This window comes from Opisthocomus hoazin, chromosome Z, assembly GCF_030867145.1.
Source record: "Opisthocomus hoazin isolate bOpiHoa1 chromosome Z, bOpiHoa1.hap1, whole genome shotgun sequence".
Lineage (NCBI taxonomy): Eukaryota > Metazoa > Chordata > Aves > Opisthocomiformes > Opisthocomidae > Opisthocomus > Opisthocomus hoazin.
In genome coordinates, this window is record NC_134454.1 from 80,799,539 (window position 1) to 80,819,246 (window position 19,708).

The window sequence follows — 19,708 nt, forward strand, 5'->3', positions numbered from 1 at the left end:
CGTGAGCCCTTGTACTGTAACGCGGGGTAAAATGAAGCCTCCCCTTGCAGGTTGGGTGTTGGCTCTGATTTGGTTTCACCAGCCCACGCATGTCCTTTCCTCGCTGTAAATGTTCACTGAAAAAACAGAGTGTTCGGCCTTAGAGTCCAGAAATAGGAGATGACTTCCCTCTCCACATGTGTGACATCCTTGGCTGGGGCACCGCCTCCGTCCACCTCGAGAGCTCCTTTGGTGTCCCCAGTCCTGCTCCTCTCCTGCCTTGTGCTTGGCCCGGCCGTGGGTGGGCGGTGGGTTGGTGCGTGCCCGCGCTGCTGCTTGGTGTCTCTGCGGCCGTTTGTCCTGGACCGCGAGACGCGGGGAGGCTGCGGAGCAGAAACAGATCCGTTCAGGGGGGAGCTTCGCTGTGCTGGTGGGTGTCAGGGCTGTCCTCGGGGGCCACAGCTCTTCTGGTGACGTCCGGATGGGCTCGTCTTCTGGGAGCGCTGATGCCCGTGTCATCTTCCTTTCTGATTTCTAGGGTGGATCTGGCCAGCGCAACCAGCCCAGCACCATGCAGCAAAAGTCTCAGGCTACCAAAACCGCCTATGGCACTTCTCCATACTGGACAAACTAAATCCGAAACCGGGGAGGGGGGAGAAAATGAAAGGAGAGGAGAAGGACAAAAAAAAAAAGAAAAGAGAAAAAGAAGCTGAAGCCCATTCCTGGAATGATTAGGAGAAGAAGTAACTGCTCAGCCAAACGTCTGTGCGGGGAGAACTGCAGCCAGCCAGCCATCCTCCGTGTGACTCGCCTGCTTCCTCTTTGAGTTGCTGTTGTATGTAATATATTTATGTATGTATTTGTAAATGTAATAGAGCCTAAATGTGGTTTTCTGCATCTTGCAGCCTGTTTTATTTTCTTTGTAGGAAAACTAATTATTCATTTCACATCTGCACCAGGGCATCCTTCCTTGTTTTTGTAAGCTCTATGGGCTTTATAACTCTGTCAAAGAAAAACTGCGCCTTTTTTTTTTGGTTTTTTTTTGGTTTTTTTTTTGTTTTAGCTGGAGCCCATTTATTTAATGCAGTTCTAAATTCAGGAAAATAAGTATGCCCCCCCCCCCCCCCCAAAAAATCAAGATGTGTCCTGTAGTTTTGATTTCTGCCCTCAGCCCCCAATATAGCTGTTACTTTAAAGAGAAAAAAAAAAAAAGGAAGAAAAAAATGTTTTGTGGGCCTTCCCCTTTCTTTCACCTCCCCCCTTCGTCCTGCTGTGGAAGATGGACTCTCCTGGGCAGTTTGGTCAGCGTGGCCGTAAGCTGCAGCTTCACATGTTTATTTTTTAATTTTTGAATAATAAAAAAAAAAAAAAAAAAGACAAGGTTTTCTTTTTTGTTTATGGGGTTTTTTGTTTCTCTAGTAAGAGATTTTGGATGGCTCAGCGTGTCCTGGAACCTCCTTGGCATCATTAGAGGCAAAAACTATGTAGCGGTTTCTTAAATAAAATTATAAGCTGTGTCTTGTACCTCTTTTGCCCTGACCCACCCTGCCCCGGAAAGCCAGAGCTACTGGAAGGAAACTTCGCCTGTCCCTCCCCACTTTTTAAAAAACAAAGACCCTGGAGGCAGCTCCTGGTCCTTCTTGTCCTGCACCAGTCCGGTGAATGTTTTAGGAGTTTCATTTCTTTTTAGCCCTTCTTCCACCTAATAAAGATCTGAGCGTATCACTGGTGTTTGTCTGCATTTTCAAAGGCTCCAGGAGCAGTTCTGCTTTTACAGCCTGTCCCTTTCCACCTGGCCCTGCAGCAGAAGCTCAGCTGGGAGGGCCGGAGCGGCGGATGGGTCTGCAGGGGCAGCAGAATGCCGGGGCGAAGGCGAAGCACCTCGGTGCCGACAGCTCCCAGGCAGCGGGGCCGGGATCCTGGGCAGCACCCGGACTCCCGCCGCAGGCATCGCCTCTGCCTCGGTGTCCTCTGGCCTCGAGCTCTGCCCGCATCCCTGCGGAGCAGCCGGGAGCAGTAAGGAGGGAGCACGGCCTGGCCCCTGAGGTCCGTGGCCCCCACCAGCAGGAAGGGTCAGTGGTGGGGGCTCCTGCCCCAGGCTTGTCCTCCTGAGCGTCCTGGCCCCGCGCAGCAGAGGAGGTGGGTAAGCCTGAAGCCGTGTATGTCCACGCAGCAGGCGGGCGGCTTTGTTTGCACTTCCCAATGCTGCTTCAAGATCCACGAGAGAAGAACAAACCTTTCTACCACGGGAACCACTTGTTTCTGCCGGCTGAGGGCTTGCTGTAGGAGGGCTGCGCCAGCGGCTGAGCCCACAGCGTTGGCATCCCCTCTGCCCGCGGTCAGAGCTGCTGCCTCACGGGAGCTGTTCTCTGGGAAACTTCCCCCAAAAGTCACCTTCACACGCTTAGGTTCTCGTGTATGGAAATCCGCTGCTGCCCCTCAGGGTGGGTCGGTCCTTGCTGGCGTGTCGGGGTCCAGAAGCGGTTGGAAGTGATGAAAGGCAACAGCACAGAGCTGGTGCCAGCGCACAGCAGGGAGATTTCCTCACCAGGGCCTCAGCCAGTGCTGCTTCGCTGTCCCCATCCTCGTCCTTCTTGTTCCATCCTCCTGCGGGCATGGATGGGCAGCGCTTCTGTGCCTGGGGGCAATGGGCCGTGCTGCCCTCCATCCCCCTCCTCCCCCCCCAGCACAAGGCAGCAAAGGCACCTCCAGCACCTTCCCACCCGCCCGGGGGGTCCTGCTGCAGGCGGCACGGCGCAGCCGGCCACGCACAGCCTCCCCTCCTCTCCAGCCAAGACCAAACGGGATGTTTTCCCGTTTCCTCACGCTGTCGGTTCCAGCAGGGCTCCTCTCTGCAGCGATCTCCTGTCTCACCCCGTTCCACAGGCTGATGGTAGAGCCAAGGTTGCTCAGCTGCACTCAGCCATCAGGGAAACGGGGGGGGGGGGGGGGGGGGGGGGGGGGGGGGGGGGGGAGGAACTCTGCACCGGGGCAGCCGTGTTTACCCAGTGCAGGGTGGGCTGGAGCGTTGGTACCACACCTTCTGCTGGAGGAAGCAGCTGCTGGTAGCTCTGGGCAGCCCGGTGCTGCAGGAACCAGGCAGATCAAGCGAGCCTGATCCACGCCAGAAGGCCCCGACAGCACCGTCCCTCTCAGTCCCGTCCCCCCATACGGAGGCTCCTCCAGGAACGCAGCTCCAAAATGCCGTCACCACTCCCCCGGCACAGCTGTGAACCCAAAGCACTCAGGCCACGGCCACATTCGACTCCGCAGCTGCTGCCGCAAACGATGCCGAGTGCAGAAAGCGCAACTCCTGTGCGCGTTCCCCTAATTTTAGTGTGACAGCCGCAGCCAGGCACGGCAAAACCAAACCTCTCCCCTCCTGAGCCTGCAGGGAACAGCACAGGCCAGGCAGGACACGCACCCTGAAGTGCTGGCGGCGGCGACCTCAATACCCCTGCCACCCTTCTCCACAAGGTCGAAGGCCCCGCCGCAGCAGGCGCTGTGCCCCCCACCCCAGGCATCACCCTGCGTGCTGCATCCCGAGGCCACAAACCACCTTCCCACTGGTCTCCCCCCTCCCAGACTTGGGGAGCCTAAATCTAACAGCAAAGCCCATGGCCTTGGGCCAGAGCACTTCTCTAAATCAGTTCATTCTTTAGCCTTGGGTTGAGGCAGGCAGCTGTCAAACTGCAGCTTTATTTTCCAATAACCTTATAGATGTTTACGTTTATGTTTAGGCGTTGACACCGGAGCGACACTGACCTTGTGAACAGTCATTATTCGCAACTTTAAACAACCCCTGCAAACCAACCAGCTCATTTAACAGGGAAGTAACAGTAGTACAGGGATATTTTCATTTCACATTTTTATTAGTAGACAGATGTGCAGAAAAGACAAAATATAACTACTAAAGGGGAAGACAACACAAAAATGCATCAGTTAATCCTTTCTGGTAACTTATACTGAAGAAAGAAAAGGAAAACATCTGGGATTTCAGCTAAGAAAACTACTAAGAAATCTAGTGTACCCTGCTGGTTTCAGAATGGTTGAAAACTGCATTTGTAGTTGCAAACGTAAACGCTAATGTTGGCTGAAACAGGAGAAAAGTGTTAAGAAAGAACCAGAATACACAGATCAGGTAAACATTTTTCCGCAGTTTCTTAAATAGTTTCAAAAAAAAAACCCCACCCCCCTCATACTTCAGTTTGTATCTCAAAAAAAAAAAAATGAAACCAGCAAGTCAACAAGCAATGACACTGCATGGGACAGCGGGGAAGAGAAATCAGTGTGGTTAATGCCGGAGCTCTCAAACTGGGCTGCTTCCTGTCGTTACGGAAGGGCAACAGAGGAGTCATGGCAATGCATCTTACAACACCAAGCCTGAAAATACAAGTCACCGGAGAGTATACAGTGAAGACGGTCAAAAGTACAGGGAAGTCCCGAAAGGCGCAGTACGCTCGCTCCAAACCAAGCCATCGGCGCAGCCACACCCTGCCCTGTCACCCCCCCACAGCCCCCCGGGAGCTGGCAGTTGGGGTCCCTGTCCCGGCACAGCCCCGAGACCCATCCCGCAGCCCCAGGGACCCCTTTGCCCCACGCCGTCCCCGGGTGCGGCAGAGCCCCGCTCCAGAAAGCGCCGGGCACTGAGCGAGCCCTTGCTGGAGGGATGAGCTGCAGCAGCGGCTGTGGGACAGCCCGGGAGGGGTCCGGTTGCCTCCCCCGGTAACCAGCAAGTGGGAGGGTCGCGGGGGGACGAGGCGTCACCCCTCGGGCTGCCCGTGGGGACACAGGGACAGAGGGACACACACCCCGGGGCGGAGAAGCAGGCACTGCCCCGGCTGCAGCACATCCCCGCCGAGCAACGCTTTTGAAAATCCACCTGCCCCGCTGGCTTCGGACGGAGCCCCACCAGCCTTCCTCCCCTCCCTCCAGGCACCAAGCTTTGGGCTTGGCCACTCTCATCCCACTCCCACCGCAGCTGGCGACGCACCGTTGAGCACCCCAGGACGCGCGAAGGGGATGGGGCCCGCGGCTCTTCTCAGGGCAACTCCTCTGTGGGGACGGAGGGTCTCGCCCAGGCAGGGGTCGGCTCCTGGCGGTGCCTGGGCTCAGCCCAGCAGGGCAGGGCCGGCTGCCGGCCGAGGGGTCACGCGAAAGGCGAACTCAGGCGAGGGTGCGCCTGAGCTCTGCCACCAGCTCCCAAAAGCACGCAGGAGGCCGAGCTGGGCACTAAGCAGGCTGCCAAACCCCTCTCTGCCAGCCTGGCCGCACCACGCACCCCTCTCCCGTGGGGCTGCAGCCAGGCAGGGGAGAGCCCCGCGCCCACCCGTCCCCGCTGCGGGCACGGGGACCCCTGGCCGCCCCAGCAGCACCCCAGAGTCCTGCCGACCTACCAACGCCTGGCCCACACCAGCGACAGAAAGCGGGCTCAGGCTGCAGGCAGCGAGGGCTGCGAGCGAGCGCTGGCGGAGGAGGCTGTCGGTCTACCGGTCTCTCCCGCCGCCAAAAAGAAGCCTGGGATGAACGCTGGGCCGCAGGACACACGTCTGCTCTCCTCGCTCCGGGGAGGGGCAGCTGGCAGCAGGTCCCAGGAGCACGGCTATACTGAACTTTCTTCAACCCCAACCTACTCTGGGGGAAAAAAAAAGGCAAAAAAATAGCAACCCAGGGCTCAGTTGCACAGATGTGAAGTGTTAAGTGTTTATTTTAGGGTTCATATCACAAGCCTTTTTCAGAGACAAAGCTGATTGTGCCCTCTGGGGCTCCAGGGGCCAGCTATTTCCTAACTTGAGCAGGCTGAAAAGGAATACTGTGCCTTTCCGTAACATCCCATCAAGCTCAACACACAGTAGCTTTACACTCTCCGCCCCACACCCTATAAAGGAAAAGCCACCACCACAAGGCTAAACGAATGTACACACGCTATTATTGTAAATGGAGCAGCTAAACCTTGGCAATTTGCTTTGTGGGGATTTTTTTTATTTTCTTCCCAGTAAATGCAGCACTTGAGCTCCGAAAAACCCAGCTTCCAATAGGTTTGCTCCAGCTTTAAATACATTAAACATCTCAACGCAAGACTGTATTTAATTCAAGAACCTAAACGCGAGCAAACCTGTTTCGCTGTGAGCGTTTCGTAGAGAAGTGAAAAGGGGAGTTTCTTTTTTAAAAAGAAATCATAATACAGTGATGAAAGGGTTAAGAATGCAAGAATTCAGACATTCTGTGGAGGGTCTCTAAGAGGTCCATAAAAAAGGAGCAAACAGATCCATACAACAGGAGACAGCAGGAGACAAAAAGTTTGAGGTTTTTTTTTTTTGATCCCCCCCCCCACGCTTTTTTGCTGGACTGCTGCTAGGTTACCGCTGCTCCCTTCGGGCCTGAGTCGGCAGGGCAGTACAGGGGCACACGGGGAGCAGGTCACGACTCCTCGTTGCCAGAATCGTCGTCGTCGTAACAGTCGGCGTCCTCCTCCTCCTCGTCTTCGTCGTCAATGTCGTCGTCGTACAAGTCGTCGTAAAGCAAATCTGAGCTGTTGTCATTGGAAGGCACTTTAGTTTTGATGCAGTACTCTGCCAGCGTAGTGGGGACCTTCACGCCGTCCTTCTCCGCCTCGGCTTTGGTAGCCAGAACCTGCTTTCTGCGGGGAGAAAGACGCGGCAGCGTGAGCGGGGCCCGACTCCCACCTCCCGCCAGCCCCGGCCCGGCCCCCCGGCAGCTCGGCCGGAGAGCTGGGGTTCGGCTGAAGCACCACCACCAGCGCCAGAAGCAGATTCGGTCCCCAGAGCTGCGCAGGGGTGTCCGTGGCACGCGCGCCCTCAGCAGCAGACAGCGTCCATCGCCAGAGACCGGGCAGCGAGCTCAGAGCTGACCCCACCACCCTCCCCACAGAAGACCCCTCACTGCTTCTCTGTGCTGAAAATCCTAGAGGGACCAGAAGCGAGGACTTTGAAGAAGACGGTAAAATTCACTTCCAAAGAAGCAACCGCACTGAGAAGCTGGCTTCAGAAAGTTCTGCAAGCAGCCTGTTCTACAGGATTCAAAGCAGGAGGCGGTCAGCACAGCACCACGCACGGCAAAGCTTACCTTATGATTTCAGCGTACTCCTTGTCTTTTCCTTTGCTGTCCCTCCACTTCCTGAACATGACCGACGCATCCACGTTGGCAGGAGAGAACGTGTTGGGCTCATTAAGCAAAGAGATTACACTCAGTAAGATAGTCCTGAAAAAGGTAACCACAGCAGCAGAGTCAGAGCTAACACATTCATGGATTCTGGACGCTGGCGACTTCTTCAGGTGATGCACCAGAAACTTGTTTGAAGTCAAGGCTTAAGCTAAGGACAACTAAGGAGCAGATATTGATGAGCTTCAGACCCTGGCCATCAGCGTAGGGAAGGTGACACAACACAGACCTCAAGGATCTCATCTGACTACAGACCATCACACGTCCGTGTAGGTGCTCGTGACAGGGCAGCGGGCAAAGCTAGGATCAGACCGGAGTTCAGCTCGTCCACACCACCCACGATGGTGCAGGGCTGGAAACCTGCTTGGGGAGCCCACTCCTGGTGACACACAGCCTCCCAGCAGAACGCCGGGCTCTAGGTGACCCTGTACGGGTCCTGTAGGTGACCCTGCTTCGGCAGGGGGGTTGGACTAGATGACCCACAGAGGTCCCCTCCAACCCCGAACATTCTGTGATTCTGTGATTCTGCGCCTGCCCCGTGTAGGGAGCAGGACTGCTACAACCTGAGGCCACCTGATGAGACCGCGGTGCCTTCCCTGCCCCGCCACATGTAAGAGGTCCAAGCTGTGGGCAGGTCTGACCTCTCCTCAGCTCGTGGATCACTACAGCTGCTGCAAGGGGAAGACGGGGCAGATGTTTTTCAACACCCAGATGTTTTCCAACACCCAGGCAAGCCGACGAGGGCCCTGCAGGATCCAGCTGCTGGTACTCGGCAAAGCCAGCACGAGCCAGCCGTGTAACCCCCGGCAGACAGAGAGCCTTGCTGGATTTCTAGCAGCAGCAGAGACCTACCAAGCTGCCCTGCTCTGCCGGCACCTACCAGGGGCAGACACCACCTCCCTCGCCCAGACCCTCCTCCTGCATTTCCCCAAACGCTCCGCACTCCCGAGATCCAGCCCTCTGCTCCTCACACACTGCCACAACCAGCACAAAACTCAGCAGCGAGTCACACCAGGCAGCTCTGCACACCCGGCCGCAGCTACCACCGCAAGAGCTTCGCGTGCCCGAGGTGGCCCTGCTGGCAACAGCTTTCGACTTAAATGGAAGGGAAGAACAAGAGACAAGGAGTAAGTCCTGAAAGACAGCAGTAAGCAGCATCTGCTTTGGAGAACTTGATTAAAGGAGAGCACAGCCCCAGCTGTACTTGCATTGATTCAGGGGCTCGCGCTGAGCACATCTACCAGATCGTGTATCTGGGATGCAATTCCAGGAAATGCTTGGTCATTTGGATGCTGAGTTTCTTGAAATGTTTCGAAACTAAATGCTTGTCTGGCCAGACTGTTCAGCACAGCGATCAGGAAAGTCTTTTACGATTTCTCCTCCAAATGATCTAATTCAGCAGCAAAAGAGAACAGCAGCTCTAGAAAAAACTGTCTGGTCAGACTGGAATGGTGGGCAGAAGAGGGACCGTTTTCTACTTCATCTCAGGAATTCATTTAAAAGCCTTCGATTCTCAGCAAACAGGCTGTAAAGCCAGCATGTCAGCTCCAGCATCACCACAGCAGCTTTACTGTGGAGAAGCAAACTTTAGGCAAGGCCGAGGACAGGAATTCACATCTGGATTCAGCATCTACTCTACCACACTTCCATCAAAGTGAAGAGAAGCCAATTTCCACTGCAGTGCCCCAGATTCCAAAGTCACAGAGTCACCAAATCACAGAATGGTAGGGATTGGAAGGGACCTCTGTGGGTCACCCAGTCCAACCGCCTGCTGAAGCAGGGTCACCCACAGCAGGCTGCACAGGACCTTGTCCAGGCTGGGTCTTGAATATCTCCAGAGAAGGAGAGTCCACAACCTCCTGGGCAGCCTGTTCCAGGGCTCCGTCACCCTCAGAGGGAAGAAGTTCTTCCTCATGTTCAGGCAGAACTTCCTCTGCTTCAGTTTGTGCCCATTGCCCCTTGTCCTGTCGCTGGGCACCACTGAAAAGAGCTTGGCCCCATCCTCCTGACACCCACCTTTCAGATATTTATAAGCATTTCTAAGGTCCCCTCTCAGCCTTCTCTTCTTCAGGCTGAACAAGGCCAGCTCCCTCAGCCTTTCCTCGTAGGAGAGACGCTCCAGTCCCGTCATCATCCTCGTAGCCCTCCGCTGGACTGTGTCCAGTAGCTCCTCATCTTTCTTGAGGTGGGGAGTCCAGAACTGGACACAGTACTTCAGATGGGGCCTCACTAGGGCAGAGTAGATTGAGAGGAGAAGCTCCCTCGACCTACTGGCCACACTCGTCTTAATGCACGCCAGGATGCCATTGGCCTTGTTGGCAGCCAGGGCACACTGCTGGCTCATGGTCAACTTGTTGTCCACCAGGACACCCAGGTCCCTCTCCACAGAGCTGCTCTCCAGCAGGTCTGCCCCAAGCCTGTACTGGTGCATGGGGTTGTTCCTCCCCAGGTGCAGGACCCTGCAGTTGCCCTTCTTCAATTTCATCAGGTTCGTCTGCGCCCAACTCTCCAGCCTGTCCAGCTCTCGCTGAATGGCAGCACAGCCTTCTAGCATATCCACCACTCCTCCCAGTTTCCTGTCATCGACAAACTTGCTGAGGGTACACTCCATCCCTTCATCCAGGTCACTGATGAAGAAGTTGAACAAGACTGGGCCGAGTACTGACCCCTGGGGGACACCATTAGTTAGAGGCCTCCCACTAGACTCAGCGCCACTGATGACAACCCTCTGAGCTCTGCCCTTCAGCCAGTTCTCAATCCACCTGACTGGCCACTCATCCAGCCCACACTTCCTGAGCTTCCCTACAAGGACGTTATGGGAGACGGTCTCAAAAGCCTTGCTGAAGTCGAGGTAGACAACATGCACTGCTCTCCCTTCATCTACCCAGCCAGTCATGCCGTCGTAGAATGCTATCAGATTGGTCAAGCACGATTTCCCCTTCATGAATCTGTTTTCACTACTCCTGATAGCCTTCTTTTCCTCCAGTTGCTTGATGATGACCTCTAGAATGAGTTGCTCCATCATCTTTCCCGGGATGGAGGTGAGACTGACTGGCCTGTAGTTCCCTGGATCCTCCCCCATTTTTGAAGACTGGAGTGACAACGGCTTTTCTCCAGTCCTTAGGCACCTCTCCTGTCCTCCAGGAAGTCACTGCAAAGCTACTTAAATACACCAAGGCGACTGCCCGCTAGAGGCGAGGCTCCCTGCACTCCTCATTCCTGACCAGCACATCCCTCAGTTTCCACCACGACCGGCACCGTGTGAGCCGGACAGTCCGCTCTGACCCAGACCCTGCTGCTGTGGGTAAGCAAGGCGAACAAGGCACAGCACCAGGAGGGGATCCCAGCACATGGGACCTGACAGGACTGAAAACACAAAAAAATTTAACCCATGGGGGAGTGACAACACCATCGCCGTCAGACAGGAACTGCACCAGACCGGACACAGACTGACCCTACACAGTGTCGTCGGGGATCTGCTGCTCTGCCAGCGAGGCTGTGCTGGCACGCTGTTCCACGCAAGCTGATCGCATGACAAGTGGGGATTTCAAGCCTGCCTCCTGCTTTCTGACGTCCCCATCCCATTCCGGCGAACAGCGAGATGTTTAAGTCGGCGCTGCTGCCTTCAGAGCAAGCCCCTCTGCACCCCTCCACCAGCAAGAGAGAGCAGCCAGCGGAGGCTCACGGAAATAGGCCTTTGAAACGCCTTTTTTTCCCTCCACTTATCAATAGAAGGCTGAATTTAACCCAAAACAGACATTATGTAGACTGGCTGGGGCTCCCAACCAGCACAACCTGACAGACACCTTGTTGGAAAAAGTGATTGGGGTTTTTTTTTATACCAGCTGCTATCCATTTTGTAGCTTCTCAGATCCAGCTTTAGAGGTAGGTATAGATTTGTCCTAGTCCACTGCTCTCCAGTATAAAGCAAAAAGTTTTGGCTTAGGCCGTACCGACAGTCATGTTGAACTGGTTGCAGAAACTGTCCAGGTCTTAGGCAGCCAAAAAAAGCCAACAAAAATGTGCATCCTCATGAAACACGGCAGTAGCGAGACAGGGCACCACTTCTCTTCACAAGACACAGACGTATCAAGATCTTGAATACTGTCCTCAGTTCTGGCCTGCGAACCTCAAGGGACAGACGGGAGACAAGGAAGATAGGGAGAAGGGCAACTAAAATGATCACAGGGCTTCAGCTCTAAGCCCTGCCACCCCTTCCTCTGCATTAGGGGACTCGGGACACAAGCAGAAAAGCAGTACTCTCTGCACACAGACCGCAGCCACGTTCCTTCACATCTTGCTGGATGTTTGCTGCATTTACTTACGCCCCATCTAGCTCTGAGTGATGGGAAAGTCCATACTGACTGTTTAAAAAAGATTAATGAGCACGCTTGACACCTTTAGAGGCGGAAGCACCGGTGCTCCCCAAGCTGAAGAATGACATTCCCCACTCCGGACACTTCAGCCACAGCCATCTGCAGAACACGGTCAACGCTCCGCAGGATTTACAAAACCCAGCAGCTGACCAGCAGCCCTCGGTCACGCAGGCAGCTGACAAGAAGCTGCCCTCCGCTCCCGCTCCCGCACCTCCAGCCCTGCCCAACGCCCTGCAGCCTGCGACGCCCGACGGCACGCAGCCGGACACGCCGCAGTCGGCACGCAGCCCCACGGGTGACGCTGGCAGCGGGCTCACCCCTAAGGAGAAGTTTTTCTTCCGTTTGCTGGTACAGCTGAGGAATGTTTTCTCCCCAAATGTCACCCTTGAGCCCAACATGTTCCACGAGAGCAGGCACCAAAAGCCACACCGTGGTAAGGGATAGCAGAAACCATGAGAAGTTTCATGCAATCTGTAGGGTTGTATGTAATTAAATACTCAAATGTGTGTGCAATGTAAGTCATTCATGCCCAAAGCCGTTTCCGAACTATGAGCTGAGGATTGTCACCTAGTCCTAACCATATCAGATGTATGAAAAAAGCAGTTTAATAGCCATGCAAGCAGAGGGACAAGTGAACGTAACTTAGCAATATATAGCTTAAAATAGTATTTGAGCTTTTTTCCTTTTTTCAAAAAAATCTGAACTAGAACTTTACGAGAGGTTGCTTCATACTCACTTGTACTTGGTACAGATGGATTGGATAGCGTTCACCTCATGCTCAGAAGGTCAGATTCCCAAACCTTCATGACCTCACGCAGCTAAGACGCACTGTTTCTCTTGAGCCTTTTTAACCTTGAAGTAGCACGCTCCAGGAGGAACACCAGTTGTTCTAATTTGCTGACTGCTACAGTTCCTAGTCTCCTGCCACATTAGCTCTAGTTCAGCGCTTTGCAGAGTGCACTACAATCCTACTCCAAGGGTCAAGAACCCAATAAACCCCCTTGCTACATCTTTGTTTTGACAAAGGCTCTTCTCAAATTAATTTCACGAAGTCAAGTTTGATGAAAGCCGAGTCAAACTACCAGACAATCTTTTTCAAATCACTGCACTCTCTCAGGTGTGCTGAGATCCCTATGTGGGTTTATCAATAAATGACTAAGATTTCAAGTCTGGGAACCAACTTCTAATAAATCACTGAAAGCAAGCATAATTCCCACACGATGTGCTAAAACTCTTTTTCAATTACTTTCATCTGATTCATTACCCAAATAAGAAGTTAGAACACGAAGTACCTTGCTTTAAGGTTTTTCTACTACGCCACTCACCACTCCAGCTGCACAGCACAGTGAGCTGCTACTTGATAGGAGTTTTATCAGTTCTTTATTGGCAGTGTCTTGTAATGAGAATGAAATTCAGCTGGTGTTTCAAAAAAATGGGCAGGTTAGCCATGAATGCCTCTTGTAATTAGTGATCCTTCCTTTTTTTTGGCAGCAAGAAAGCTACGTGGCTAACTGCTCAAGATACCACGCTGCAGGACAGGAGGCAGAGACAAATACTGGAAGACAAACAGTAGGCAGGATTATGCCTACATGAATGGGCCTGTATACTCAAAAATGTTCTTTTCCACTAGTGGTATCTTGGACGAGTCTGAAAAACGTAAGCGTAGGATAACACGGACTGGGAAAGGCTAGAACATCTGAGACAATTTGCTTTAGGAGTATGAAATCCCATGAACAGGACAGAAGGCTCCACATTTTTAGCCCAGTATCAGGACACGCAGCACTCCGGTATCTTCAGACAGCTCGGTAGGTCTGGTTCCCGCTCGATCCAAGCCCTAAACCCCCACAAAGTCTTGAATTCCTCTCCAAACCTCTCCCAACACAGGCCTTAGTCTTGGAGAGAGATGACAGGCTTTTGAGGTCAACACTGCACATCAGATTCACAGTTACCTGACATTTTGGGTAGGGTTCCACCTCTCAGATGGCAGCTCTCCACTTTGTGGGTCATCTACAGGTGGATGAAGAATTGAAATACATACATCTCCATTCTGCAAGACAGAAACAAAAGCTGATAATAGCCTGGCTTGAGGCAGAGGTCCGACGACTCATCTCCACCACTCTGGCTATGTTCTGAGCAGTTTAACCTTGTTGACATGAACAGCCCAAGTGCCAGTAAAAATACGCAAGAACTGGAAATGGTTCCAAATTCTTCCTGGGTCTACTCTCTTTATATGCTCAAAAGTTTCCCTTGCTAAACAGGGTTAGCCTCCAAATTGGTACAAAACAATCTTGAGTCATGAGATTTAGAGAATATAGCAAAGCAAGCAAAAATAGTAATAAAGTCACATAAAACCAAATTGGTCTCCAGACAGCAAGTACCACCACAACGACAGAAATGAGCCTGAGTCACAGGAGACCCAGCATAGGATTAAAAATTTTTCTTGTCCCCAGTGGTGGTAGCTAGGTTAGCTACAGGAATTTCTGAACTGAAGTGTTTAGCACTCTCTACCAGCTCAGATATCAAAACAATGTTTCTCCCAGGACACCAGGAGGTTGAACAGATGGTGCAGGGCAGGCTCACACCGCTCCCCTAGGACACAGCTGCTTGAAACACCAGGTGAGAAAGCCAGAGATGATCTCTGAAGGCTTCACTGAAAATCCCTTCCAGCATGCAAGAGGAAGAATATTCTGGCAGCATATGGAAGCCATACAGCCACGTAATCCTCAATCTGTGTTTTACTCACCAGTGTTGCAGCCTGAATAGAAAGCTCGATACTGCCTACCACTTATAAACACCTTGAGCAGCCTGCAAAACCATCGCCCCATCAGCAACAGCACAATCTGCAGGAGCGCTGCAGCAGCGTTCACCACGGCTGATGTTCTCCACTGAAGCCGACTCCAGGTGCTCATGGGGCCCCGACGCCCTGCTGCAGGACAGGGCCGGAGGCCAGCAACAGACGCTGGCCCCTCCATGCTGCCCCTCGCAGCCGGCTGCTGGGACGGCTGGCGCGTTCCCATCGGTGCAGCCTCGGGGGACGGGCAGTGCTCCCGCTGCCCCTTGTCACCCCGGCCCAGCGACCACGGCTCCGGGCAGCAGCAGCTCACCTGTAGGGCCTCCCAAACATTTCACCCTGCCTTGATTAACGACGACAAGTGTTTTACAGCCAAACGAGATCCTGCTTCGATGTCAGAGGCTTGTGATCAGTATCCAGATGGCCGTTGCTCACTAACCCTGCCAGGTATGCTGATCTAGCAAGTCCCCATCATTCTGAGGTGGGTTTTTGTCAAGAACACAACTACGCACAGCAACGTAGCACCTGGAGCTGCTGAATACCCAGGCACACACTTTCTGTCGCTGGAACAGTTTGCCAAAACCAGGCAGTTTCCTTCTGAGGACTTCAACAGGCTTGTGCAATCTACAAATATGTTTTAATATCATTTTAAGGTGAAGTTATCCTTACTAATAGTAGATAATGTTCACAGACTATTCTGGTTTTATTAGTAATTTCCATGAGTTTACCCAGTTTTTCCTTCAACCACCTCCTGGGATAATGCAGTGCTGGTGGCCAGGAGAAAGCACCACAGCACTCGGGGGAAGTTCCTTGAGCGCTCAGGTCAGCAGCGTGTGCTTGAGCAGATACTTGGCAATATGAAAATACAGAGGCAAGCAAGGATGTGAGAGGCCTGCCCTCTTGGAACAATCAGTGTTACATGCCTGGGAATTCAACCAGCGCAGCACTGCGTTACAGAGCCTGGAAGGGTAAAGGCATCACAGGGCCTGAGATCAGCACAAGGTTTTAGGGATCAGCGCAGTCAAGGGGAGAGCCTTTCCCTGCATACATTTTTGAAATACATAAACAAGGAGGATAAGGTATTCATCTGCCAATGGGAAACAGCCTATAGTTCTATTAGGACTGAGAACTGTTATGTCATAAAAATAAAGAACAAGCAAACGCAGTTTTACAAGAACTCAACTAGATGATCCAGGCAAACTGGAGACAGGGGAAACACACAAGTTAGACAAGTCTCATTGCTCAAAACTGGAACGTCAGCCCCAATCTCACCATCTGGTCCCACCAGCAGATTCTGTGAACTGCTAGTTTTTCATCTTCCTTGCACTGGAAGATTTTTTTTTTTTTCCTCCTGCTGACAAACCCTCAAACCTCAAGCCCTTTGCTAATTTATTCTCAGTTTCATTTGGAGTTATCCCAGTGCCCCATCTTCATTGCTTAAATGTTGTTTCCAAAACAGACTGCAAGCTGCTTCAGATTCCCTCAGTTCCAAGAAATACTGCTACAAACACAAAGTACAAAGCTGAGAGCTAGAGTATTTGAAGAGTAACCCCAAAATACACCCATCAGGTTTTGGGTTAGTTTCTCCTCCTACCCTTCAGTTTATTCTACAGCCAATTTTTCATCTTCCCCTCCAGGACTGGGAGAGGTCCATTCCAAGACTCATTTTGTACATACCATTTTGGTAACCATTTCCCACTCACCTCCTGCATGAGAATTTCTGGATTCAGAATCTACATCCACAGTATGGATCTGCAATAATCTGCAGGTCTCAGAGCCGTCTTTATTTATAGATCCAACTCTCATGTACCTGAAATAGAGCCTTAAAGACAAACACCATCCTCGGCTACATGCAACGTTCTGTGCTGAGTACAAAGCTCAAGCCAGAAGACTGTCAGATGACTGATTTCAGGATGTCCCTAGGCTTGAGGCAATCCTCCTGATCATCCAGTACTAAAAGCTGAGTACTACCCTGTTCCACACTGAAGTTTGGAGAGGGTTTTGGACATTTAGTACTGAGCCATCAGTGCTGTTTTCACCACGACATTTGAATCACACTCATTTCAGGTGGGACACACAGCAGCAACAACTTGTTAGAAAATGGCCTTCCAAGCCCAAGGCATCAGCTGAAGCCATTACTTGTTCACAGGAAGGAAGAGAAGCGACATTCCTGTTGTGAAGTGGATCCAAAGAAAGCCTGCAGAACCTCATACTGAAAGACCTGTGATAAGGTGACAGAGCTGCACCAACAGGAACATTTTCAAAGGCCTTTAGCTCCTCAAACTATTCAACCAGTATTCCTAGCAGACTGACACTTGTCTAGGATACCCAAAAGTTTACCAAGGATTTGACTTGCCTCCACCAAAAGTCAAGTTTTGAGCCAAAATAGGCCTTCAGCTTTCAAATACAGATCTATGAAATTTGGTAATGTTGAACCGATTGCTTCTATATAAAATCATTCCCCTTCTGGACCTGCTATGTAGTTGTATTGTGATCCAAATATGGACTTGACAGCCCACAGCATTGTACCTTACCTCATAAATGTTGGGATGCCACATTTTGGTCAGGAATCTGAAGGTAGGTGGTGAATATGGATAGTCAATAGGAAACTTAATGTGAGCCTGGAAAAAAAGCAAAATATTTTAGTTATGAAACAGAATAACAACAATAACAAAAAAAAAAAAAGAGCAACAAGCAATCATTTCAGTAAAGAACTGAAAAAAACAATTTCAATTAAAGCCATTAAATTGTTCATTTTATATACCAGTGCCTATGTGGGCCCACAGTATAGCTCCACACAATTTCTTATAAGCAAAACACTAACCAAACAAGAAAAATCCAAACACTCGGACTGACCTGGGCTGATAATGCTCAGAAAACAAGCCAAAAGGCACCTACCACGTCCTAGTTCAAGAAGCAGTGTGCAACAACTGGTGTTAAACAGGGTAAACCAGATTTTCAAAAGCTAGAACTCAAGATACTACTGTCTTTCTGGGTTCAGAAGCAGGCTAAAAATGTTCACTAAGGTCAATAGACCTGTTTTACATTTGCCAGTGCAAATATTTCAAATTACTCTTTCTGTGCAGTAAAAAAAAAAAGTTAGATACTTATTCTACTGAGATCCAAAGTTTTTTTGCCTTTGTTGCACGAGAGTTAAGCGGGTCCATCTACCTGTGTTCCTAATACTTTTCTTGCCACCACAAGCATTTCCCAAATCTGAACACCATCTGTGTCTGTTTAATAAACCAGTGCAACTTGATGAACCAAATATTGACGGGCAATGACAGCAAACACTACCTACCAATGCCTCTGAGGTCAGCAGCCAGCTGTGGGGCAAGACTCTCAAAGCTGGGTCTGTTGTGGGAACACTGCAGAGATCCCAGCACTGGACATTAACTTCTCTGCGCTGTCCTGCCCCTCACAGCAGTCAGGAAAGCCAGCCAAGTAGGAAGGAGGGCTGAATCTGGACTGATTAAGTGCCAAAACCACTCCCCTCTGAAAGGCAGACTCACACGCTGCTTGCTGTGCTGCGGAGCACAAACTCTTCCCCTGGCACTGCTCAACCCGCAAGAAAGTCCCACCACCAGGTCTACGGTGGGATCTCCAGCACAGCATCTCCTGGCCCCTGCACCACAGCCAGGCTCAGGTGCAACTGAGAATGCAAGAAGGCTTCCCAAAAGCAAGACGCACATGGTGAGAGCAGAACCCCTGCTGCTTCAGCACCTAACCGCCCGCTTGGAAACGGGGTGTTAACCCTGTGCAACACGACAAACTATGGGAAGTTTTATGCCCAGAAACCAAAGCAGGGAAGCAAGCAAATTGGATTTCTGAGCCGTTAAGTACCTGGCTACAGTTTTACTTATAGATCAGCATATGCCTTTTCCTTGCAATCCAAATTTTATGGGGAGAGCATGCCAGGTAGCCAAGAAAAGAAGGCTCTCTGTTCATCTTTCTGAAACAAATTCAGCAGCTCACGTGGCTCTACGTTCTGTACACGCCTGCTTGTGATACTGACTGTATGCGGCCATGCTACAGCAGCACCGAATCCTCACCTTGCAGTCATTCGCTCACAACCGAAAGATTTACGATCTACAACCCCAGCCCACGGTGTAACGTCAGTTACACGAATGGCACCGCTCCAAGCAGAGCAAGCGGACGCCTCTTGTCACCACGCCGCCACAGAGGCGAGCGGCTGCTCGGCAAGGACGTGCCCGGCCCTGCATCGTGCCACCCGGCACCGGGAGCAGAGCAGGGCTCTACCCGGGGCAGAGCAAACTCACTCCCGCTCCAGCGCTCGCACCGCATAGCTGCAGACTCCTCTGGATCACTGGGGTTTTCCCAAGAAAGCCCATTCCTGTGCTTACGTGCAGTTTCGTGAGATCTAAGACATAAAACAGCCCAAGGACTGAGATTAAAAATGCAATCGACAACAAAACGCAGGGCTGAGCTAGCTACAAGATTTCTTGACAGAACCTGTATGTCTTCTACACAGGTTTAGTTTCCAGGTGACCCAAAAAAAGCACACTGCCTGTAGTGTGCCAGCGTTACCATGTTTATACCCCACGTATGTGGCCAAGGAGCTGAGAAGTGAGGTCTCATTTCTCTCAGTAAAAACCCTCTGCTCTCAAATTGCCTAACCCTGAGGGCTTCATCTCAAGACCACTGCAAAGGCTGAGCCCGGAGCACCAGCTATGGTCTCTGTGTGTGATGCAGACTCGTGCAGAAGCTGCAGTTCCTGGAAGACTGTTTCAAACTTCTAAACCCTGTTTTGCTGCCACAACTCTTTAACAGGAAAGGGCTTGCCTGCCATAACAATCACTATAGAATTAAATAAAGTTGGTGTTTTGCCACTTGAAGGATGCTTCTGGAGCTCTGGCACCAGAGAATGCAACAGCAGAGAAATTAGAGAAACCTTTTCGTCTCACGTGGGAGCAGCTAAGACGCAGGCTTGCCTGTAAGCAGTTGCATGTTTAGAAAAATCAGAGTGGCATTACGTGTTGGTAAGCCATTTCTAACTAGCCTGTAAGTGCTTAGCACATTGAGATACTGTACTGGAGCATAAAGCAAGTGAAGCCTCTCTACAGACTTGATTTGAGAGCCAAAAGCCACTGACCTAGGAAACCCCGCATCCCAGGCAGGGATTTTTTTCCAAACAAACAAAAAAAAGCATCACTTTCAGGTCTCTTATGTTGAGATCATTCAGAATTTGAAAAGTGAAACCTTATGCTTTTCCAGGGCATTACAAACAGGTCCCAGAGAACTACTCCACATCTATTCTGCAAGAGAATTATGGGAAATTATGTAAACCTGCTCTGCTCTCACTGAATGCTTTCGAGTTTCTGAGTGGGTTAAGTAAGCCAGGAAATTCCATGACAAGCTG

The 19,708-nt window shown here is 51.5% G+C and overlaps 2 protein-coding genes across 7 annotated transcripts in view; one reads left to right on the forward strand and one right to left on the reverse strand.

Moving 5' to 3' along the window:
* UBAP2 (ubiquitin associated protein 2) overlaps positions 1-710 on the forward strand; it is a 176,361-nt gene extending 175,651 nt beyond the window's left edge. For all 6 annotated transcript variants that reach the window (XM_075447220.1, XM_075447224.1, XM_075447221.1 and 3 more), the window contains one exon: positions 518-710. In XM_075447220.1, coding sequence (XP_075303335.1) covers positions 518-613 — 96 coding nt within the window. In that variant the 3' untranslated portion in view covers positions 614-710. The remainder of the gene's footprint in view (positions 1-517) is intronic.
* A 4,947-nt stretch (positions 711-5,657) lies between these two features.
* Positions 5,658-19,708, reverse strand: part of LOC104327334 (ubiquitin-conjugating enzyme E2 R2) — a 57,052-nt gene continuing 43,001 nt past the window's right edge. The window contains exons 2-5 of the mRNA XM_075411302.1: positions 16,863-16,949; positions 13,487-13,584; positions 7,066-7,200; positions 5,658-6,619 (exon numbers count right to left, since the gene is read on the reverse strand). Of these exons, the coding sequence (XP_075267417.1) occupies positions 6,400-6,619; positions 7,066-7,200; positions 13,487-13,584; positions 16,863-16,949 (540 nt within the window). The 3' untranslated portion in view covers positions 5,658-6,399. The remainder of the gene's footprint in view (positions 6,620-7,065; positions 7,201-13,486; positions 13,585-16,862; positions 16,950-19,708) is intronic.